Source organism: Nyctibius grandis, chromosome 4 (genome assembly GCF_013368605.1).
Source record: "Nyctibius grandis isolate bNycGra1 chromosome 4, bNycGra1.pri, whole genome shotgun sequence".
NCBI classification, from domain to species: domain Eukaryota; kingdom Metazoa; phylum Chordata; class Aves; order Nyctibiiformes; family Nyctibiidae; genus Nyctibius; species Nyctibius grandis.
In genome coordinates this window covers 19083631-19105348 of record NC_090661.1, presented here as the reverse complement: position 1 = coordinate 19105348, position 21718 = coordinate 19083631, and the positions used below count along the sequence as shown (strand labels likewise).

The following is a 21718-nucleotide window of genomic DNA, read 5'->3' as shown; positions in this document are numbered from 1 at the left end:
CAAGGGATGTCCCTGAGAAGAGCCTGGCTCCATCCTCTTGACACTTGCCCTTTACATATTTATAAACATTAATGAGGTCACCCCTCAGTCTCCTCTTCTCTAAGCTAAAGAGACCCAGCTCCCTCAGCCTCTCCTCGTAAGGGAGATGTTCCACCCCCTTAATCATCTTCGTGGCTCTGCGCTGGACTCTCTCTAGCAGTTCCCTGTCCTACAAGCTGTAAGGTTAGCTGAGCATGAAATAAAACAGGCTATGATTGTCTGCCTCAAACACTGATTATTTCTGAAAGTCATATAAAGCAGCTGGTAGACAGGATTGTTACCCTTCTGGCAATAAGGAAACAGAGAAGGTATTGTTTAGGACACTTTCTAGTGCTAGCAAAAGTACAAATACTTACGAATTGTGAAGATAAGGATCTGTACTCACTTCTCAGATCAGCACAGTCATGTAAGCTTGAGTGCAAATTCTGTAAGAGTGGTCTCAATGCTCAAAGGCATGTTGCTTTCCATTATTCTCCAGTTCAGGATGTCACAGCAAGCCACAGCTTCCTATATGTCAGAAGAAGGGACAATGGGAAGTTGTCACTCTGAGAAGAAAAGACTGGAGAAGGAGAATAGTCCTGTTTTAACTTTATAGCCCAAGAAGGAATCATGCTCCCTGTTCAGGCAGGCCAGAGCTGGAGCAGAGAAAATCAGTCACTAAAACATAGTGGTGCTTGGTTAAGAGTAGCTCTTCGAGGGGTTAGACCTATCCATATCACCCAAAGAAAGTTGCATCTCTCACCATGCATAGGAGAAAAATTCCAGCATATTGAACTGAGGGATGGTGCATCTTTACATGAAGGATGATTACATTTCACAGTCCCAGCAAATGCATGAGGCTCACTCCAGATCTAGAAGTTTTTGTGGCAAAGAATCCTGTTTCCAACTTACACCTGTGAGCACACACATCCAATTTAATCTAAAAAGAGGTCAGGTCTGCTGTGTACGTGGAGTTGCTGTTACAGTCGGCAAAGACTATATATGAATTAAGTCATGGAGACTCTTTTTTTCTTGGTCAATAGTTGTTCTAGACAGGAGACTATCAGGAAAAACACAGGCAGGAAAAGACAAGCTCTAAATAAAGTCCTTTGGGAATCTCCTAAGTTATTTTAGGAAACATTTCTGAGCTAAGAGTTTGTGGCATAAAAAAAAGACAGTTCCAAGGTGGGTGATATCTCTGAGGTGTCGTAAGAATTTAGACCTACTAAAGTAACCACTAGTGAAATGTCTCTGTAGACAGTGTTTCTTCTTTTTTTCTCTAAATGGTTTGTTCTAGCGGGTTATTACTGCTTTTATATTCCAAGAAAGAAAATCAATTCTATATTCTCTAGTGATAGACTCCTAAAGGAGAAAAGCGTGACTACTTAATTTCAGTCATGAGTGTTGAGTGAATGATATCCTATGTAAAGGTGAGAGAAGTGCAAATCTGTATCCTCAAATAGGAAAAGCAGAAAGTCTAAAACCTTTAGAGATGTATTGAGGGAAAACAGGAAGATGTTCGAGTTGAAACTAGGCTGTACTTGAGATAAAAATAGCAAATAAAAGAAAACAACAGCTGAAGACCATGCCTTTATGACAAAAGGGTGTTTCTAGTTGACTAGAGCAACCAAAAGGGCTGAGTGAAGAGTTTCCTTGGTGTTTTACAAAATATAAAAGTTCTACTTGAAATTTGAGCAAAGAAAGTAAGGAACACTGAACAATTAAGAGGATTAGAGATTTCTAGGCACTGCACTGAGAAACCTTTGATGAGAAAATACAGAGCCTTGCCTGGGACCTGTAAGAAGTAAACCCTGTTAGTGCTATGAAGAAGCTGCGTTAAAAGATCTGTTGAAATAAGTGTATTTTACCTCAAGGAGCCTTTGTTTTGTCTTCTGAAGCGAGTTGCAGAAACACCTCCTCAAAGGAATTTTTCAGAGTAAAATACAGTGCATGTGGAAATCCTGTATTTCTGAAGCAACATTCTGAACTGGTTCCTGGTTCTGTTTTCTGCTTTCTTCTTCTCCCCAGGGCCCTCTTCATCTTTCTCTGCACAAAGCAAAGCTGACCCTCTAGGTTTTGTAGGATCTGATAGGGGACAATAGACTGTAAATTTATCATTCATGTAGAAGGTAAGCAAGAACGAACTGTTTAGAGGGATTCTATCTGAAAACAATAGTTATTCAGTCTGGACAGTAAAGTTTTCCCCTTTTTTCCTTTTTTTTTTTTTCCCTAAAGCTTAATATATTAGAAGAGTCTCTACAACCTTTTTGATGGACTTTCTGTTGCACCGTGACAGTGTTTGATAGAGCATCTCTTTTGCTGTGAATTCACTGAACTTACCTGGTCACCCCATCTCAATTATGTTTTGGGAACAATATGCAGTATGGGCTATACCTTGTTTTAGATGCTCCCCAGAGAATTACAAATGAAAGGAATCCAACAATTGCCTGCAAAAGAATTTTACAATGCATGGTGTTTCATTTTCATTTGTAAGGGTTAATTATGGTCTACAAGGAGCTTCACAATCATCCTTTAATTTTTACAGAAATAATCCTATGTGATGGTGAAAAATGAAAAATCCTTTGGCTTTGAAGCCATTACTTGAGGGTATCTCATCCTAAACTTCCTTCGCGGGATTTCTTTGTTCAGCCACTCCAAAATTCCCTATTTGTTATGGGAGTTACTGAAGGTTAAACTTGGCATGAGCATTTGAAGGATTTAAAAGCAGAGCATCCTGTAGAAGAAATAGAGCAATAAAAAACTGCATGATTACTGAATCAATATTGTACCACTTCCTGTATACTGAATTCCTTCATTTATGGTGAAAAATACCTGTCTGTTTACTTCTTATCTTCTGTAAATACCACGCCTATTTTTTTTTACCCCTTCTCTTTCCTCCTCCCTTTGTATCTCCTCCCCTGTGATAGAATCAATTGCATCAATGGATATTATATAAAGAAAAGTTTTCAGTGGAGTTCCCAGTTCACCCGCCTTAGCCACCATGGGGCTAAGAGTTGCCAGCCTTTTTATGCTCTGGCTGGCTCTTTCCTACGCAAATGAAATAAGAAAAGGTAAGCTCTAGGAATTAAATGGTAGCAGGTTGCCTCCTGGAAAAAGGGGAGAGAATTAAAATACCACTGCAGTGGCAGTGCATTTAAATAACGCATTGGAGTTTTAAGGTGCCTTAAATTTCTTAAACTTTCAAATACTGAGGCTACATGGCTCGGCCAACATAGGTAGACACTGTTCTCTTTGGAGAGATTTGTACCTATATCTACTGCATTAGTCTTTTGATTAATGTTTGATGTGCTTGGAAGATATTTTCAGTGTTACTTTTCTTTCTATGTGTTGAGACTTTCCTAGGTATGGCAACTGCTTGGCAGAAAGCAGCTATAGGAGTTTGGGAGGTTCATTGTTACAGCAATGGAGAAAGTGGACAATTGTGCATTCAGTTACTTTGGAATGACATAAATACTTTCTTCAAAAGTGAACATAGTAACATTGGACAAAGTTCATTTTGTCATTCAGGACATTAATAATCCTTCTGTAAAAGCTCTAATTTACTCTATTTGTTGTCAACCTTGCTTGAAGTGTTGAAATGGAGCTCTCATACTGAAAACTGTTTTTGGAGGAATAGGTGATGAATTTTGTGCAGTGGTTGGGTTTGGAGTGTTGGTCTTGTCTGCTGCGTCTTGAATTCAGCAATGGGAGGAAAGCATTATCTTGCATTTGGTATCCCACGGTGAGCTCTGGGAGAATCTCTGTGTAGCCTTCATTCTGGGGAGAGAAGCATACCAGCTTGGCTGGGTGTATCTGGGATGAGTGATACCATCAAAGTACAATAACTTAGAGGTCCCCTTGGTAGTTCCACTTTCTCAAATTAAACACTGCAAGAAAATATTGTGAAGTTGAGTGGCATGTATGCTTTTGGTACCTTGGCAAGCTTTCCAAGTATGCTTAGCTTTTATGTTTACTCCTATTATACAATATATTGATATTTATCAGATACTGTGTTAATTTGTATTATTTGTTGGTATAGATGGCTGGGAAGGGAACAAATATCATCAGCTTCATCTTTTGCTATTGCAAAAAAATATTTTTTTTTCTTTTTTTGCTCCTACCATGGTTATTTTCTGACCTATCTTCTGAAGAATTTCTATTCTGTAGTAATAGAAATCACTACTTCTGTTAGGAATAGAAGGAATTCTTTAAAAACTCCTGTTGTGCACATGTCCTTTCATAACATTTAACCTATTTACCTTCCAGAGTAGGAGTGGTTCTTCCTTGGTTTCCTAACTCAGTTTCCTTTCTAGTGCATGTTGCATCAGGGAAGAAAATAGCTCTTAGAAATGTTTAGTATTGCTAAAAGTAATACTGTGGTTCAGAATAAATTCACGTCTGGCAAAGCAGCTCTGTTGCACTGATGCACCAGCTTGTCAGAGGGTTAAGTTTCCCCATCTCATGCAGACAAGTTGCTTCATCTCATTGAGAATTATAAGATATACCCAGGTCTCAGAAGTGTTTGTTAACGTCTTATTCTCCGTTAGAGATTCACATCCATTCTGCTTAAGAGGCAGATACTTGGTCAGGCCTAAGATCTGTGGAATCACTATGCACATAACTGCAAGTGGTTTCTACTGTATAATACAACACTTACCTTTTCTTGATGCTAGCTCGTTCATTTCACTTTTTTCATGCCTATTTCTTTTTCATCACTTATCAGGAAGGACAAGAAACCATGGCCACTATGTCTGCAGCACTTGGGGAAACAACCATTTCAAAACTTTTGATGGAGACGTCTATCAGTTCCCTGGCATTTGCGAGTATAATTTTGCTTCTGACTGCCGAGAGTCTTACAAGGAGTTCTCTGTCCACATTCAGCGTGCTCTGAACAACAATAACCACCCTGAGATCCAGTATATTCTGATAACAATCAAGGACTTTACAGTGTACCTCAGACCAAAACTGGCTGTGGTGGATGGGCGGATGTAAGTTCCTTTAATATAATAGTATTTCAGAGAAATGTACTGGCAAGACAAAAGCAGGATTTATTCTTTGCCCAGCTGTCTGGATGCCATTAAGGTAACTGCTAGAAGCATTTCCACAAGCAAAAAAAAGCCCTTTGAAATCCAGCATAAAAATTGCTTTGGGGAGGAGCTTTAGTATTAATTGACATCTCTACACTGGCATAAGGGGATGATCTAAATGCAAGTCAGGAAGAGGTTTGCGTGAATTGTTCTTTTTCTGGTTGTGCAGGAAACAATGCAGCTCATGTGCCAGATCTTTCACTGGCATAAAATTACATAGCTTCATTTGTTTTATGGCATCACCTTGAGTTTACCTTAGCAGATGGTCTAGCAAATCCTCAAAAATGAAGATGCATTTCTCAGGGGTCTTTTTCTTTTATTTTGTGGCAGAAGAGAGGTGCTTTTTCTGATCTTCATAAATAATTCTTCAAGGTCCGATGCCCATTCCTCAAGGGATTATAACAGATATAATGCAGGTCAAAATTTACACTAATTTGTATATGGCAGTACGTACTTTTTCACAGTGAGCTGCAATATATTTCTCCTCCTCTAACATGGCCGCACAAGGAACTAGTTGGACACCATTACTGGTGCCAAGTAGTGTCTTAACCTAGCCTTTCCTATCATTAGCCTATCCTTTCAGTGTGTGTATATATACACACTGAAACAAGTGAAGCGATTTATAAGTTAAGACATAGTTCTGACGATGGAAGAAACTCGGTGTTAGTATGTCTTAGCATAATTTTAAAAAAATCCTTTCCATTGTCATTGCAGGACTGGGTTTTGTACAGAACTCAGCTTTTACTCTGAAGTTTGGAAGCCACTGCAATGAAAACCTGTTCAAAGATAGAAAATAACATTCAGTTTTCCAAGGATCATACCAGAATGCGTAACAAAATGACATGAAGTTATAAAAAATGCATTCTTGCCCCAAATTGAACAAACCCTTTATTGTGTACTCAGGTCTTAAAAAGAACTCCATGAAAAACAAGTTCAGTAATCCTTTAAAACTGTTTTTCTTAAACCAAGCCTCTTTTTATCTTAGGTAGTGTTCATAAAGCAATAGATCCCTTCTGAATGGAGGGCTTGTAGAACAAGTTTTTGCTGCATGGGGATTTAGGTTTTTTGTAAAACTTAATTTCTCATATTGCTCTTTAAATGGCGCATGATCCATTGTCATGTAAAGTAGCATGTCACACTGCTGAAGTGAAAACTGTAAAGTAGAAAAATGTATGAATTTGTCCTTTGGTACCTGATCCACTGATTGACTGGATGTCCTAGCATGAGGAAAAAAAGATAAATATTCCATACTGTGATAGCTGAAAGGTGAAAAGCTGCGCAATGTTTTATAATCCGTCTTCAAAACATGATCTCTTAAGGCTCATTGTCTAGAGGATGAACAATGCAGCCAAAAGTAGAATAATGACTTCTGAGTTCCCACCTAGTATTTAGACATGTAAGTCACTTGGCCATGTTAAAAATGCCTGAGGTAAATAGTTGGAAAAATCCCAGTGACAGTAAATTAGGAGATAAAATTCTTCTAGTCGAGAGACTAGTTAAGAGGAGATATGAATGGACATACATGAATCCTGATAGGTAACAATTATATTGACAAATCTGTAGAAAATGAACTGGTTATTTTGACTGGATTCCAGTTTACACTACTTCTGTTTGAACAGACTCCAGTTCTTTAGATTTTATAGGATGAGGCTGCTTGCCACAATCCCTTCATAGCTGAATGAAATTCAGCAGTGTGACTTGTTACATAGTGCGCTGTAAAACAGATGTAAAAGAACAGCAGAGAGATCTGGTGAATTGATTCTTTATCATCAGACAAAAACATATATGCTCAGCCTTCTGCAAAGTATCTTCTGTCACATTAACGTACCTTGCTGTCACCATTAACAAGCTTGGCCCTGTCAACCAAAACTAATGAACGAACTACTGAAACAAAAGACTGAATTCCTCTTAACATGCTCCTTTCTTTTCAAATTTTTGTTGGCAGTCCCTGTATCTGCCTGTGCTTTTTGAGCTGTCTTTTGAGGAGGAAGATCCTTGCAAAGGAACATTAATTCTCTCTGAAATGGTTGTCAGATCTTGTGGTAAACAAAAGCTTCCTTTTATGTTGTTACTTCTTTCATTGAAGTAAATTATTAGTGAGTGTTTGAATATCCTCTGTTAATACCACAATGATGATGGATTTTCCTTTGATTAAGTTGGAGAAATCTGACATTTTGGCTTTTTTCTTAAAGAACCCTTGGGGAGGCTTTGCCTCTGAAATTGCTTTGCCTTTTAAAGGCAATGAGTTATCACCTCAAGTGTCAGAGGGAGACGATTTTATGCCTCATTAAAACAAGGCATCTTGTGCAGCTAGGATTAGGTAGACAGAGACCGGTTTCTCTGTTCACTAGGGTATTTGGCTTATTACAGACATTCATGTCACGCCCTATATTTTTGTACTAATGCAAAGTCTCTGATTTTCTTCCTAGTGTGAAGACACCTTACTACAGCTCTGGTATGCTCATTGAGAGCAATGACATTTACACCAAAGTTTATGCCAAATTAGGCCTGATTCTGATATGGAATCAGGAAGATGCACTGATGGTACGTATGATCTATGTCTTTTTTATTACTATTTCCTGGGTTTAACAGACTACTGTATACTGAACAGAAGTAGAATCTCACAAACTGAACAGAGCTAGAGTGTTAGGCTGACTCATGCAACTGACACTCATAGTACCTTATTTTAAAATCATGAAGTTCCTTTCTCTGCAATGTGACAGAGGTAGCAGTATGGCATGCAGATGATCTTACTGGTCTTAAGAAAGGGAGAAGGAGCTTTCTGAGAAATAGCTAATGTTTTTGCTATAGCACCCCCACAGTCCAATCTGCATATTCCTGCATTTGTCTTTTAAAGGACTGCCATCATCAACTTTCCTAATCTATAGCAAAACTTAGATTTTATCCCAGTAAGGAAAAAAGGAAAAAAAAAAAAAGTCCTGTGATTTTAAGAATTATTTCCTTTTCATCTTCATCACCATGATGGTTACTGCCATTATTGACATATGAGAGCTTCAGTCACTTCTTTCTATTTTCTGTGTTACTTTTTGCATCTAACTGTGTGTTTATTAACTATGTTACATATTCGTTTGCAATAGCTACTTCTCCAGGAGTTTTGGGTTCACCATCAGTTCTGTCAGTTAGCAACTTCCCTTTTGAGTAAACGTGTTTCCTTTGGAATGTCTTCATGCTCCAGATAATTCTTTTCTGTTTTTCTTTTTCTTTCCATTACCTAGGTGGAGCTGGACAGCAAATTTAATAACCATACATGTGGTCTTTGTGGGGATTACAATGGAGTTCCAATCTACAATGAGTTTATCAGTGGAGGTGAGTCATCCTACCATACTGACAGTTATCACAGAAGACAGGCTGATAAGCATTGTGCATAGGAGCATCACAGGAGAGCAAATTTCACCTGAGAGATTTCTGTGATTGCCCCAGAATAAACATTATGTTCCTGTGGTGCATTCCTGGTCTAAGGTTATTTTATTCCAGATGAATCATCTTGTTCTTTTCTCTACTGGCCTTTTTTCATTACTACTTTAAATTTTTAAGCACATTTAGACATAATACACATAATTCACAGCAGAGACCTGTCTTTGACAGGCATATTTGATACCATAGTAACTGTTTTCCTTGAGCAGTAGAGTCTCAGGAACCATATGCTCCTTGTTGTCAATTTTTGGGGCTCAGCAAGTCCTCTTTGTAATTTTTTCTCATAGTTGCAAGCTACAATTCAATTACGTATGGGAATTTACAGAAGATCAGCAAACCCAATGCCAGATGTGAAGATCCTGATGAAACTCAGGCTCTTCCAAGCTGTAATGGGCATGTGAGTATTCCTAGTGGTGAACTTCACTTGCATGGGCACATGGAGACATCCTTGTGCTATGAGGAGTTAAGTGTGTGAGGAGCTGGGAAGACTTTGTCCCTTCCAGGGCAAATGGTTTCTTCTTCCTTTCTTGAAAAACTGTTGCTGTTCAGAAGACAACAATTTTTATGACAAGACAGGAAGTGTCTAGAAGCTCAGGTGCTTACAAATCTCTTAAATATTATTCTTCCTCCTTAGCGTAATGAGTGTGAGAGGTTGCTGACCTCCTCTGCATTTGCTGATTGTCGGTTACGTCTTAATTTGGAAATGTACATCCAAGCCTGCATGCAGGACAAGTGTGCATGTAATGGAAAAGAGGACTCCTTCTGCCTCTGCAGCACCATCTCTGAGTATTCTCGCCAGTGTTCGCATGCAGGTGGCCGGCCGGGTGAATGGAGGACACAGTATTTTTGCCGTAAGCAGCTATATAAATTTCACAAAGAAACAAATATTTCATGGATGTAGCACTGTGAAACATTTAAATTAATTCCTTCTTTACAAAACTATAGGCATATATTATAAATTCCATACCAGCAGTGCAATAAACTACATACTATAGTCTTCGTTGTTTTCTTCTTCTATTACCTTTGTTATTAAGAAATCTTTTTCAGCACGTAGAATTCTGTTCCCATTAAAAAACTGTGAGGTCTGATGCTGCAGGTGACTGGGATAATTTGATCTATTCAAGACCAAAAAGAAGAAAACATAAAAAGCAGGGAAAGCAGTTCAGAAAGAGACAAACATGCTTTGCCAGATGGAGTCTGGCTTGGGACACCACTGACTTGAGGAGAGTTGGGGGTATGATCTGTGGTTTCTGAGAAATTATGGACTTTACATGTAAAACTGGTGATGTCTTTCTCCTCCTTTCAGCCAAGACCTGTCCTGATACCATGATATATAGAGAAAGCAGCTCACCCTGTATGGATACTTGCTCACACTTGGAGATCAGCAGCCTTTGTGAGGAACACTACATGGATGGTTGTTTCTGCCCTGAAGGCAAGTGTTGTTTTAGCTATTGTGTATGGAACAAAACCAAGAGCTCTGGCAAAGGAGGTCATAACGAAAATATTAAACGTAATCAAATTGTATCTTAAAAATTAGTACTACTACTCATTATTTTCCCCCCAGGGGAACATAATTACAGGGTTTTTTAAAAAGGAGGTCGTAATTGATTAATTAATCAACGATTTTATATTTAAATCATGTTAACACAATGACAGGTAATAAATCTGCTTTTTTCTTCTCAACAAATGGACTTCTGCTAATATATAGAAAATCATGCTTTTTAGGTTGAATAATCCTGAGACAATAGACATCATTTGCCCAGAGAGTGATAATGAGGGACAGCGAATGAAATTCTCAGACTTACTGTCAACCTTATGAAAAAATATTACAATGATAGTCTACAGAGCATGCCAGAAGGACGGAAATCTAAACATGTAAAATACTGAGATTGTTCTTATATACTTATATTAAGCTTTTCATCTGTGTATAGTTATATAAATGAATAAACTTAGATTTTCAAAGCTGGATAAAAGTGTTTTCCATGTCTCTCATGTTACAAAACATAGAAAGAGCATTCTTCACAGTTTTGATAGCCTCTGCTTTCTGTGTCAAGTTGAGAGCATGCCTCCTCTGAGAGTTTCTTCTCTGTGGAAATTACTTATTTCAGAAAGAGCTGAAATAGTTTACTGTTGTGCTTTACAGGAACCGTGTATGATGATATTACTGAAAAAGGCTGCATACCTGTTAGCCAGTGCCACTGCAAACTCCATGGAAAGGAGTATTCACCTGGAGAAAGCATTACCAATGAATGCGAAGAATGGTAAGGATCATGGTTGCTTATACACCTTTCTTCAAATGATTGTAAATGGGTCTGCATTTTTCAATCTTCCACTTAGTCATAGGAGACTTCCTGAAAACATTCTGAACTTAATGTTTATGTTGCATGTCTCTACAACCAATTTTCTGAAAAGTTTTTTTGTACCTATGGCATATGGCAGAGGGGAAATCTTAAGAAAATGGTCAAAGATACAGTTTTAAAACACCTGGGAATATCTTGCTCTTTGCTAGGTATACAGATGCTTTCAGTGCTCTCAGCTCCTGTAATATTGACAAGCATTTTTTGATTATTTGTCTGTTTATAGCACCTGTGATTCAGGCAGATGGACATGCAAAGATTTACCCTGTCCAGGCACATGTTCAGTGGAAGGAGGTTCCCATATTACCACCTTTGATGGGAAGAAATACACCTTCCATGGAGACTGTTACTATGTGTTGGCCAAGGTACTGTGTACTGTAGGGCTTTTCTCTTGTAGAATAAATACAAGTCTCTGTGTGCTGATATATAATAGCGATGAATTGTTGTGTTATTCCATTTTTATGGGATAAGGGAAGAAGAAATGCTAAAAGCTGTAACTGGAAAATGCAGGATGGGCTGTAATAGCCCTAGAGGGGGGTTGCATGGCTGCGTGAATAGGTAGACTGCAAAAATTGGGAGTTCTCAGAATTAGAAGCTCTCAGCCAGATCTGGAATAGCTGTTTCTGTGTCTGCGTGTCAAAGCCAGCTAGGGAAAGGAGCTAGGCAGCTATTTCGTTCATCTGTCCCTAAAATATCTGGTGTCTGTTCTTGTAGAGAATGACAAAGATCTTGTTGAGCTAGAAACCATACCACTGAATTTGTTTGCAAGGTGGTTCAGCTACCAGAGCCAGTGCTGAAATGGTGGTCTTAATAGCTAAGTTCTATATTAATTGTTATTCTAACTGATGACTTTAGTCTTGATTTTGGAAATCATCTTGTGAGATTTTTGATTGGACTAATGGACATTTATTTCCTTGTGATTGTAGGGTACTGTAAATGACAGTCATGCTCTCCTGGCAGAGCTAGCTCCCTGTGGCTCCACGGACAGGCAGACCTGTTTGAAGACCGTTGTACTGTTAGTAGATCACAAAAAAAATGTAAGTGTTCTGTGGGTTCTGCTAGATACATTGAAAATTAGCATATTTCCCTTACTGTGGAGCAATAACTAATTCTTCTGGAGTCGCTGTTGTGGATAGATAAGGCACCTCAGACAGGCTGAAAAACAGCTCAGGCTTCTGCCTCGAAAACTCAGAATAGACCTAAACTAAACAAAAGATGAGATTCAAATAAGCTGACTTTTTCCCCTCTTCCCCTCTCTTCTCTGTGCTATACAATTATTCTCACTATATTCCAGGCTGGCTGGAAGTAAGAGTACCGTTCTTCCTCACCTCACAGTATTTTACTTTATTCAGATTTAATTTTATAGATCTAATTGAGTCTTTTTCAGAAGAGATCCCATCTTTGAGTGTTGATACAATCCAACCTTCTTAAACATTTATATTTTCATTCACTTTAGTATTCTGTTTGGTTATGCAAATATCTAGACTACATTGATACATAATTTTACATACATCTACAGATAATTTTCCTCCCATGTTTCTGATCTTCTATGTCCTTGTCAGCATAATTAGAACAAAACCAAACCAAATCAGAAACCCATCGTTTTATGTTTCTGTATGTACAGACTAGCATTTTATGAGGAAGTTTAACAAACTGCTTTCTTACTGTGCCAGAATCATACTAAACAATTACACTGAAGCTGTGGCACATGTTTTTATAGGGAATAGGAACTTGCTATAGATCCTGAAGGCACACAATATTTTCTTTTACTTACTGAAACCAAGGTGTCCCATATAAACTAGCTTCGCATTCTGTTACTGCTATAAATTGTTGTAGACAGGTGTAAGTGAAACACTAAATAGCAAGACCAAACCTTATGTATATCCTACAGGTCTGCTGCCACATTCAGTTTTCAGATAGATTCTTCCTTTCAAAGATTTTAAGTTCTAGGACAGTCTAAATATGCAAAATGTCTCCCCTCTTAAGTTGTTTTTTTATTAGTTCCTTTTCCTTTCAGTACCTGGAACCTCATTGGTTCTATTTGCTATGATACAGGTGGTGGTTTTCAGATCAGATGGCAGTGTGTTACTGAATGAGATGACAGTGAACGTGCCTCATGTGTCAGGTAAGGGACATAGCCTTGTGTGTCATGTGCCTCACACCTGACTTCTCATGTGGGGGTGTATTTTTTCAGAGATGGAAGTGGAAGAGGCATATGAAATTTGTTCAGATTTTGGAACAACTTGGGGATGAATGTGATTTAATAGTCATCACTAAGAAATTCACGGGCAGACTGACTCTGTATACAGCGGATGATTGAAAAAAGTGTCCCTTCACTTTTTTAATACATCTTGTATATACTTTGGCATGTAGCTTGGGGAAGAGGAATTATCATGGCTTAAATTTAAAGCAGATAACTTAACCTGCCTATAAAGAGGGGTATTTAGCATTTTCCAAGTCTGGCTAAGTGGTGTGGGCATGATGAGGCTCATGCATGTCTATCCCACCCCACTTCCTCTCCATGGTTTTTTTTTTTCCTGGGGAAGAAAGCCTGGCAGAAGGTAACTGCTGTATTTTCTGGTCAACAAGGGCAGGAAAGAAGGATGTACTGTGTAGTACTCTCTCATCGTCCCAGCTCACTTGAGACATCAGCATCTTTTTATATAATCAGTGGATTTAGACTTTCAGAGGCTGATGCAGATCACCTAATTTAGAAGCCTAACTTCTGGTGGAAGGTCACTATCAGACAGCATCTGTGAGCTCTGGGAGTAACTTTTGAAAGGAGTGTAGAACTCCTCTTTATCACTCCTTTTTATATATGTTCAGGCAGCACACTGACATAGTATGTGTTGCTTCTTATTTACTGGCCTATCTGCAGATGGCAAGTTACTTGCAAGAAAGTAATTCTTTATCTGAAAGAACAAGTATTCATGGGATGATACATTCATGAATGCTTGCATAAAAACAATTACAGTGTGTAGCTGAAAGTTTAGAGAAATTAAAGTGCTCTAGGCAATAAAATAGACCACCTGATAAGTAGATTAAATAGATAAATAGAGCATATGATAACAGATATGCTATAAGAAATTGGCTATCCAGTAGATGTTGTTTTTTTGGACTTTAGCAAAGCTTTTTATACTGTCTCTCAGAGTATCCTTCTGGGCAAAATGTCCAGCATACAGCTAGACGAGTCTATAATACGTTAGGTGAACAATTGGCTGATGAGTGAGGCTCGAAGAGTTATAGTAAATGGGGTCACATCAGACTGGCAGCCAGTCACCAGTGGGGCTCCCCAGGGCTCAATTTTAGAGCCAGTGCTCTTTAATGTTTTTATAAATGGTCTGGATGCAGGACTCAAATGTGCTTTAAGTTTGCTGATGATACTAAATTAGGAGGAGCTATGAACTGCCTCGAGGGTAAAAAGGTCTGGATAGACTAAAGAGCGGGCAATCACCAACCATATGAAACTTAACAAGTGCCAGATTCTGCACCTGGGATGGTGTAATCCTGGGTATATGTACAAATTGGGGGATGAGAGGCTGGAAAGCAGTCCCGTGAAAAGATATCTGGGGATTTGGGTTGATGGCAAGTTGAGTATGAGTCAACAGTGTGCCCTGGCAGCCAAAAGGGCCAAGTGTGTCCTGGGGTGCATCAAGCACAGCATAGCTAGCTGGTCGAGGGAGGTGACTGTCCCACTCTACACCACAGTGGTGCGACCTCACCTTGAGTAATGTGTGCAGTTTTGGGTGCCTCAGTATAAGGAGGACATCAAACTATTAGAGTGTGTCCAGAGGAGGTCTCAAGGGCAGGACTTGTGGGGAGCAGCTGAGGTCACTTGATTAGTTCAGTTTAGAGAAGAGAATGCTGAGGGGTGACCTCATCACAGTCTACACCTTCCTCAAGAGCAGCAGAGAGGGAGGTGCTGATCTCCTCTCTCTGGTGACCAGTGATAGGACATGAGGAAATGGAATGAAGCTGCATTATGGGAGGTTCAGATTGGACATTAGGAAAAGGTTCTTCAGTGAGAGGGTGGTCAGTCACTGGAACAGGCTCCCAAGGGAAGTGGTCACGGCACCAAGCCTGTCAGAGTTCAAGGAGCGTCTGGATGACACTCTTAGTCATATGGTTTAGTTTTAGATAGTCCTGCAAGGAGCAGGGAGTTGAACTCTATGATCCTTATGGGTCCCTTCCAACTCGAGATATTCTGTGATTCTAATTAGGAAGCCCGGTTCCTCCACTATGCTGAATTTGTATATCAGTTCTGCTAATTTTTCTATAATGGCTTGATTAACTTATGTATAAGCATCTAACATTTTATTAGTAGCAGTATTTAGCTATGTATTAGCTTGTAGAGACATGCCTATTGCTTATGTTGTGCAATAGGGCTGGGATAGTACTTCCTCAGAAAATCTCTTACTCTTCAGATTGCTTAGCATTAATGAGTTAACATTGAAGATGTATTGCAGAAAATCTGAATTTGGTTCTGATCCCAGGGTCATTACAGGTAATTAACTTGTTAAGTTAGTGGGGACCAGCACTGTATCTAGTGCTGTGATTTTTAGAGGAAAAAAATTATTAATTTGATCCTGATCTCAGAGTTTTCATGGCAGTTGATACCTTAGAAGCTAATAAGAAGTGTTTCTTTTGGCAGCCTATGTGTGTGTTTATTGCACAGTTCATGTTTTGTTTTTCAGCCAGCTTTTCAATATTCAAGCCATCTTCCTACTACTTTGTTGTACAAACTTCATTTGGACTTCAGATGCAGATCCAGTTGTTTCCAGTCATGCAGCTGTTTGCAACTGTGGATCAATCAGTTCAAGGAAAACTTCAAGGCAAGTGTCTATTCAAATAGGAAGCAAAGCCATGCTGTTCCACAGCTGGAGAGTCATGTATTCTTTCCATGGTTGATAATTTGTGCAACTTACTGATTCAAGAGGAGGAAACTAAAAGCAGAAACCAAAACATTGGAAGAGAATTGACTCAAGCAAACTAGAAATGCATTTTTATTATTTCATATTGAAGTGACCTATCACTCCAGTGCCAGCACATGATGTTTCTTAGAATATTCCTTACTTTTGTATTCAGGTTAATTTTTAACTATCCACAAAACCAGGCTTTTGGTGCGTTTTCTGGTTTTAACATAATCAGAAAGCATAAAAAATACAGGTTGGGGCAGTGATCTCGTGGGGCAGAGATATCTTCATGAAGACTGTTCTTCTCAAGAGGTTAAAGATTTAAAATAGGGCTCCTAAATCTTCACTACTTATAGTATGCATTAATATTGAGGTGGAGTAATCAGCTGTATGAACTTCTGTTTCTAATGTTTGTGATCAGTTGTCCCTTTCCCTTTGACCTTTTACAATGAGAATGAGTAATAATTAGGTAAAATTTTAACCTTCTTTTTCAATAGGTCTTTGTGGAAACTTTAATGGAATGGAAGGTGATGACTTTAAAACAACCAGTGGGCTGGTAGAAGCTACAGGATCTGCCTTTGCTAACACATGGAAAGCTCAGTCCACCTGTACAGACCAGGCAGAAAAGCTGGAAGACCCCTGCAGTCTCAGCATTGAAAGCGGTAAGCACACTAATAAGTCAGATGGTTGGCTTCTGACAGAATGAGTGGCGTTTACTGTATATTACTGCACCAGATGTGTAAGAGTTGTAGTGTGGCATTGAAGTTTTTTTTTAGAGGACTGTCAAGTTAATAGTTAATTTCTGCAAGTATGTATACATAGGAGCACTAATTTCCCATCAAATTGAAGTGAAAGTTTCAGGAGTGATTGTAGAGGAATCCTGAGCTGGAAGATAGGGAAGCAAGGTCATTAATTTATATTTGTGCAAAAGCGGCTTGTATTTCCTAGTATTATTTATCCTTATGTTTAACTTAGCTTTATGGTCCCCAAATGGAAAAGGCTGTCACAATTCCATCTAGACAAGTTGCAGAAGTAAGATACGATTTTTGATTTTATGATTACCGGTCTACTGCTAGATTACTGAGTCAGGGAATAGAAATATATGTACAGTGATTGCGTGTAGTTTCTCCACTCCCCAAAGTGCACACAGTTCTCTCATTTGTATTGTTACATTGCATTTATGTGACAACATAACTAGACAAGGCACAAGGAAAATAAGTGGATGTAATGAATATAATGATATAATTTAATTTTTCTCTTTTTTTGCAGCAAATTATGCTGAGCATTGGTGTTCTTTGCTGAAAAACTCAGAGGGTCCTTTTGCAAGATGTCACGTAATCATTGATCCTTCAGAATACTATAAGGTATTGTAATCTTGCACTCTTTTTAGTACTGCTGTATTTCAGATGGATGACTGTAGGCATTTATCATTGTTCAAACATTTGAGACATTACTGAGTAGCTTGTCCATAAGAGCTGGTGAGGTTTTTACAGTGATTAACTGAGGCAACATAGCATGCATCCAGAGTATTTCCTATGACAAAATTCTTATGGAGTGCTGCTGAAGAAAAAGGTACATTTGTTCTTCTGGTTTCTTATGGTTTGTATTTAATGTACATTTTTATTGGACTGGATGTTTGAACTGGAAAGAAGATTCAAGAGATGCAGGTGTGCACAGAAAGTTTAAGTCTACCCAACATTAGTTGCTATTAGGCAGGAAAAAAAAAAAGTAAATATTTATTGAGTTTCCTGTATTGATTGGAATGTAATACCAAATCATTTTCATGCCAGAATCTGCATGATTTCTTTTTCCCCTGTGCTCATCACTGTTGAGCAGTAAGTAAGGCTTACCTGAGCAAAAAAGAAGAAATTCCTAAGTCTTTGCTCATACCTGGAACTCTGTCTGAGCTCAAATTTTGTGAAGATCTTCATAGATCTGGTTAATAATTTGTCATTATGATTTTTAAGTTTTATGGATCTCTGCATTTCTGAGTTGTGATCGAGAAAGAATGGTATCAAAATCCTTTAAGAAAGGTGTTGTTAGGAGGCTGGCTACTTTTTAAAGGTTCAGGAGGCTTGGCTTAGTTTAGGTAAGCATCCAAACATTTCTGTTGTATATGAAATGAAGCAGCATTGTCAGTCTCTGGTCTTTGTCCATTCCTTCCATTGTTCTCTGATCGTGGGAATTAATAAAAACAACATCAGAAAAAGGACACAAGATATTTCATAGCAACTAAGTTGCAGTTGCCCATTGGTTTCTTGTGGGCTTACTGACCCTTTTGTTCTTTTTTCAGAAATGTAAATATGACACCTGCCTCTGTGACGACAATGAAGAATGCTTGTGTGCTGCCCTGTCCTCTTACTCAAGAGCCTGTGCTTTCAAAGGGATCATACTGGGAGGCTGGAGAAAAAGTGTCTGCAGTAAGTACTGGAACTGTAATTCCCGTGGAATTAATTGGCCAGGAGAAATAAGTGGGTTCTCTCTGAATTTGGTTGTCAGTGATCTCAAAGTTAAGGGATTTGGAGTATCTTAGAAATGTCTAATGGACTTAAAAGAGACAATGCATCTTATGTTCACTAATTCATGTTATATTCTTTAGCTGTCATTTGTTCATGACATATTTAAAAGCAGAAAGCTATATTTTTCATTTTCACCTTCTTTCCCCAGTTTAAATAATAATGCTGTTTCTGTCTTTGACTAATGGAATCCCAGCCATCATAGCTTTTACATTGACTTTGCTTATTAATGTCTTTGTTTATCGTTGTGCGTGCTTTTCATCAACAGTACAGTATTGTTGAGACTAGGAGTTTATTATATTGTGCACTCTCTCTTATTATCAGTTTGTGAAACAAATATGGGTGTGAAAGTAGAAACTATTAGGAGCAGTTGAAAAGAAATCTTCAACTGGTAAATAAAGTTAGGCTAGCATTACTTGTGACATATTTCTGTACTTCAATAAAATCTAAGGGAGTATTTTTACCATTATATGCTGCACAGCCAAAGAAACCAAAATGGAAATGTCAAGGTTAAATTGCCCGTCCTGCATCCCTTTTTTATCAGTTTGTTTGTTTTTCTTCCAGGTAGTGAAGTGTCTGCTTGCCCAGGAAATCAAATATTCCTTTACAATCTTACAATGTGCCAGCAAACCTGTCGTTCCCTTGCTGATGGCGAAAAGCATTGCTTGCAAGACTTTGCTCCTGTGGATGGCTGTGGCTGCCCTTATAATACATACTTGGATAACCAGGATACCTGTGTGCCCATCTCCAAGTGCCCATGTTATTACAAGGGATCATACCTGGAACCGGGGGAATATGTCACAAGAGATGGAGAACGTTGGTATGTTTTATTGTGGCTTCTTGTTTGTGGGTATAAAAGCCCTTTTTAAAATTTGCTTATTACATGTAAGCTGCTTAGTTTTTTTTGGTGCTTTAATGAACATTTGTAATAAGTTTCACACCGTCTTCTTACTGACCAAAGCATCATCCTGTTGCAATGTAATTTATTAATAATTGAAAAGTGCAGCTTTATTTGGAGGTGTGAGTACTGGCCTTCAATGATAAACATTACTCTGAAGCTGCACTGTTAATAGGGCTTTGTTGAGCAGAGGGTCAAAAGAAAGATAAAAGGCCAGCTATAATGTTATATTGTTTTTTCCTTTTCTGTCAGAGACAAATTCCTTGTGTTTTCCACTGGAGGAAGGTCCCCTTGATATGTATTTACTGTAGCATAAGCTTTTGAAAGCAACTTTCACGATCCTCGTTTTTTCTATCATCAGTTCTGTCGACTGTTTGCAGCATGAATCATCAATGCAAACTGTGAAATACTTCCTTCTCTCATCTGGCAGATGAAGCATACAGGCCAACAAATTTGCAGCGTATGAGTTGAATAGGCATGAAAATACACTGTGTATCCAAATGAAGGCATTGATTTAAATTAACATTGTTATCTGTTTCATTATTATCTGTTTCCTGAGTCGTTAAAAAGCATAGTAGTAAGGATTAGTAGCTGTCATTCCTTAAAACATAACCTTTCTGTACTTTATGCCTAAAATCTTGCTATACTTTTTCTCCAAGTGAAAATTCATGAGTGTACTTCAATAGAGTTCACCTTGAAATATCAGTAGAAATTATGCAGGATGTCTCTGATAAATACTCTAAAATTTCTATAAACAAATCCTTAGATTTAAATTGAAGACACTGAGCTTACTTTTTAAAAGAATTTCTATCTTACTTCACTTCTTTTCTAGCGTTTGCCGAAATGCAAAGGTCCAGTGTACTTCAGTGACAGTAGGAGTGAAAAGTAAGTGACATTCTTTAAATTAAGAGAAAATAAAAACCATAACCCAACCTCCAAACCCAAACCTGCACTTTCCATTTGAATTCTCCACTTTTGTTTTGCATGTTTGTTTTTTTCTCTTTCTGTGAAATGATTACGGATTTTCACTTTGTTCTGCCTTCACTGAGGCTCTTTTTTTTCGTAAGGATAGACATACCCTGAGATTTCTGTCTCAGTAACTACCACCTTTCACACAGATTTCTTTTGCCTTTTCTCGATTCATCTAAACCAACAATGTACCTTTCAGATACAACAGAATGTTCTTCTAACAAGACCTACTTTGACTGCAATACATCCCCAGAGTGGACTTCGCAAACGCCTGTACAACTTAGCTGTCATACTCTTCGAACTGATCATGTATGTATTCAGTTTTTCTCTGTGCCATGTTTCCTTTATTCTATATTCTTTAAATGACACAGTGCAACACAGAAAATGCAGTTGTAACTAACAGTTTATTTCTCTTTGGTTTAATCTTACTTTCTTTTCTTCCCAATGATATTTCTGTTTCCAGTTTCATGATGATTCCCCTCATGGTTTCCCTCTCCTATTACTTTTTTCTGTGTCTTCAGTAGAGTTGTATCTCCCAAGTGAAATACGATTTGGGTTCTTAAACAATCAAAAAAGAAAAGAAAAACATTAGAAACCTAGAAAGAAAAACCTTATAGAACTAATCTATACTAGGCTGTTTGGTTATAAATGCAGTTCTTACCAGAGTCCTTATGAAGTGGAAGAAAAATGCAGTGCTTTTAATAAAGTAACGATTTCTCCTTATATTCCTTAGTTCCAGGCAGAGTGTGTCTCAGGCTGTGTGTGTCCTGAGGGTCTATTTGATGATGGGAAAGGGGGTTGTGTTGAGGAGAAGGACTGCCCATGCATTCATAACAACCAGTGGTATTCTCCAGGACAGAAGATAACAGTGGACTGCAACACCTGGTAAGTTGTAATTTTGTGCTCTCTTCTAGAATATATTCTATGCAGTAAATTAATAGTCATGTCTAGGCTTATGTACTACAGTGACTGCAATGGGTGCAAGTATAAAACTTTATTTTCAGGCATACGGTTTGCTATCTGAGGAAATACAGATTGTGCTGAAAATACTGGGGTAATAGCTACCTCTGTTTTCAGTAGGCATCTCCTATTGGGAAAGTGCACTCATTTTTAAAACATAAACTCTATCAGATCTAAAAAAAATGAGGCTGGCCAGACTTAAGAATCATGTTATAGGCTTAAAAACAGGCTAAACTATTGAAGTTGAGACTTAAGACTATCTGTAACACTGAAATGGGTATTGTGCAAATCATCACGTTGTATAAGGTAGCTGCTTGGTTTGTTCTGCAGTTTTCCAAAGAGCACACTCTTGGTGAGATCTGAAAATTCAACTCTTCTGCTCTCTTCTAGTACCTGCCAAAAAGGGGTCTGGAGCTGCACTGAAGATGTGTGCTATGGGACTTGTATGATATATGGAAGTGGCCATTATATCACCTTTGATGGAAAATTCTATGACTTTGATGGGAGTTGTGAATATGTGGCTACTCAGGTAATGCTCATCAGGAGGGCTGAAATGGCATCCAAT

General features: G+C 38.3%; 1 protein-coding gene across 1 annotated transcript in view; it reads left to right on the top strand.

Annotated features, from left to right (window-relative positions):
- The first annotated feature begins 3019 nt into the window (after positions 1 to 3019).
- The window catches only part of LOC137663166 (mucin-2-like), a 55154-nt gene continuing 36455 nt past the window's right edge, over positions 3020 to 21718 (top strand). Inside the window, exons 1-20 of the mRNA XM_068400076.1 lie at positions 3020 to 3089; positions 4742 to 5006; positions 7535 to 7649; positions 8342 to 8432; positions 8828 to 8937; positions 9175 to 9391; positions 9847 to 9972; positions 10684 to 10801; positions 11124 to 11262; positions 11824 to 11934; positions 12953 to 13022; positions 15592 to 15729; positions 16308 to 16472; positions 17080 to 17174; positions 18104 to 18234; positions 18895 to 19146; positions 20057 to 20109; positions 20393 to 20502; positions 20927 to 21078; positions 21544 to 21682. Of these exons, the coding sequence (XP_068256177.1) occupies positions 3020 to 3089; positions 4742 to 5006; positions 7535 to 7649; positions 8342 to 8432; positions 8828 to 8937; positions 9175 to 9391; positions 9847 to 9972; positions 10684 to 10801; positions 11124 to 11262; positions 11824 to 11934; positions 12953 to 13022; positions 15592 to 15729; positions 16308 to 16472; positions 17080 to 17174; positions 18104 to 18234; positions 18895 to 19146; positions 20057 to 20109; positions 20393 to 20502; positions 20927 to 21078; positions 21544 to 21682 (2667 nt within the window). The remainder of the gene's footprint in view (positions 3090 to 4741; positions 5007 to 7534; positions 7650 to 8341; positions 8433 to 8827; positions 8938 to 9174; positions 9392 to 9846; positions 9973 to 10683; positions 10802 to 11123; positions 11263 to 11823; positions 11935 to 12952; positions 13023 to 15591; positions 15730 to 16307; positions 16473 to 17079; positions 17175 to 18103; positions 18235 to 18894; positions 19147 to 20056; positions 20110 to 20392; positions 20503 to 20926; positions 21079 to 21543; positions 21683 to 21718) is intronic.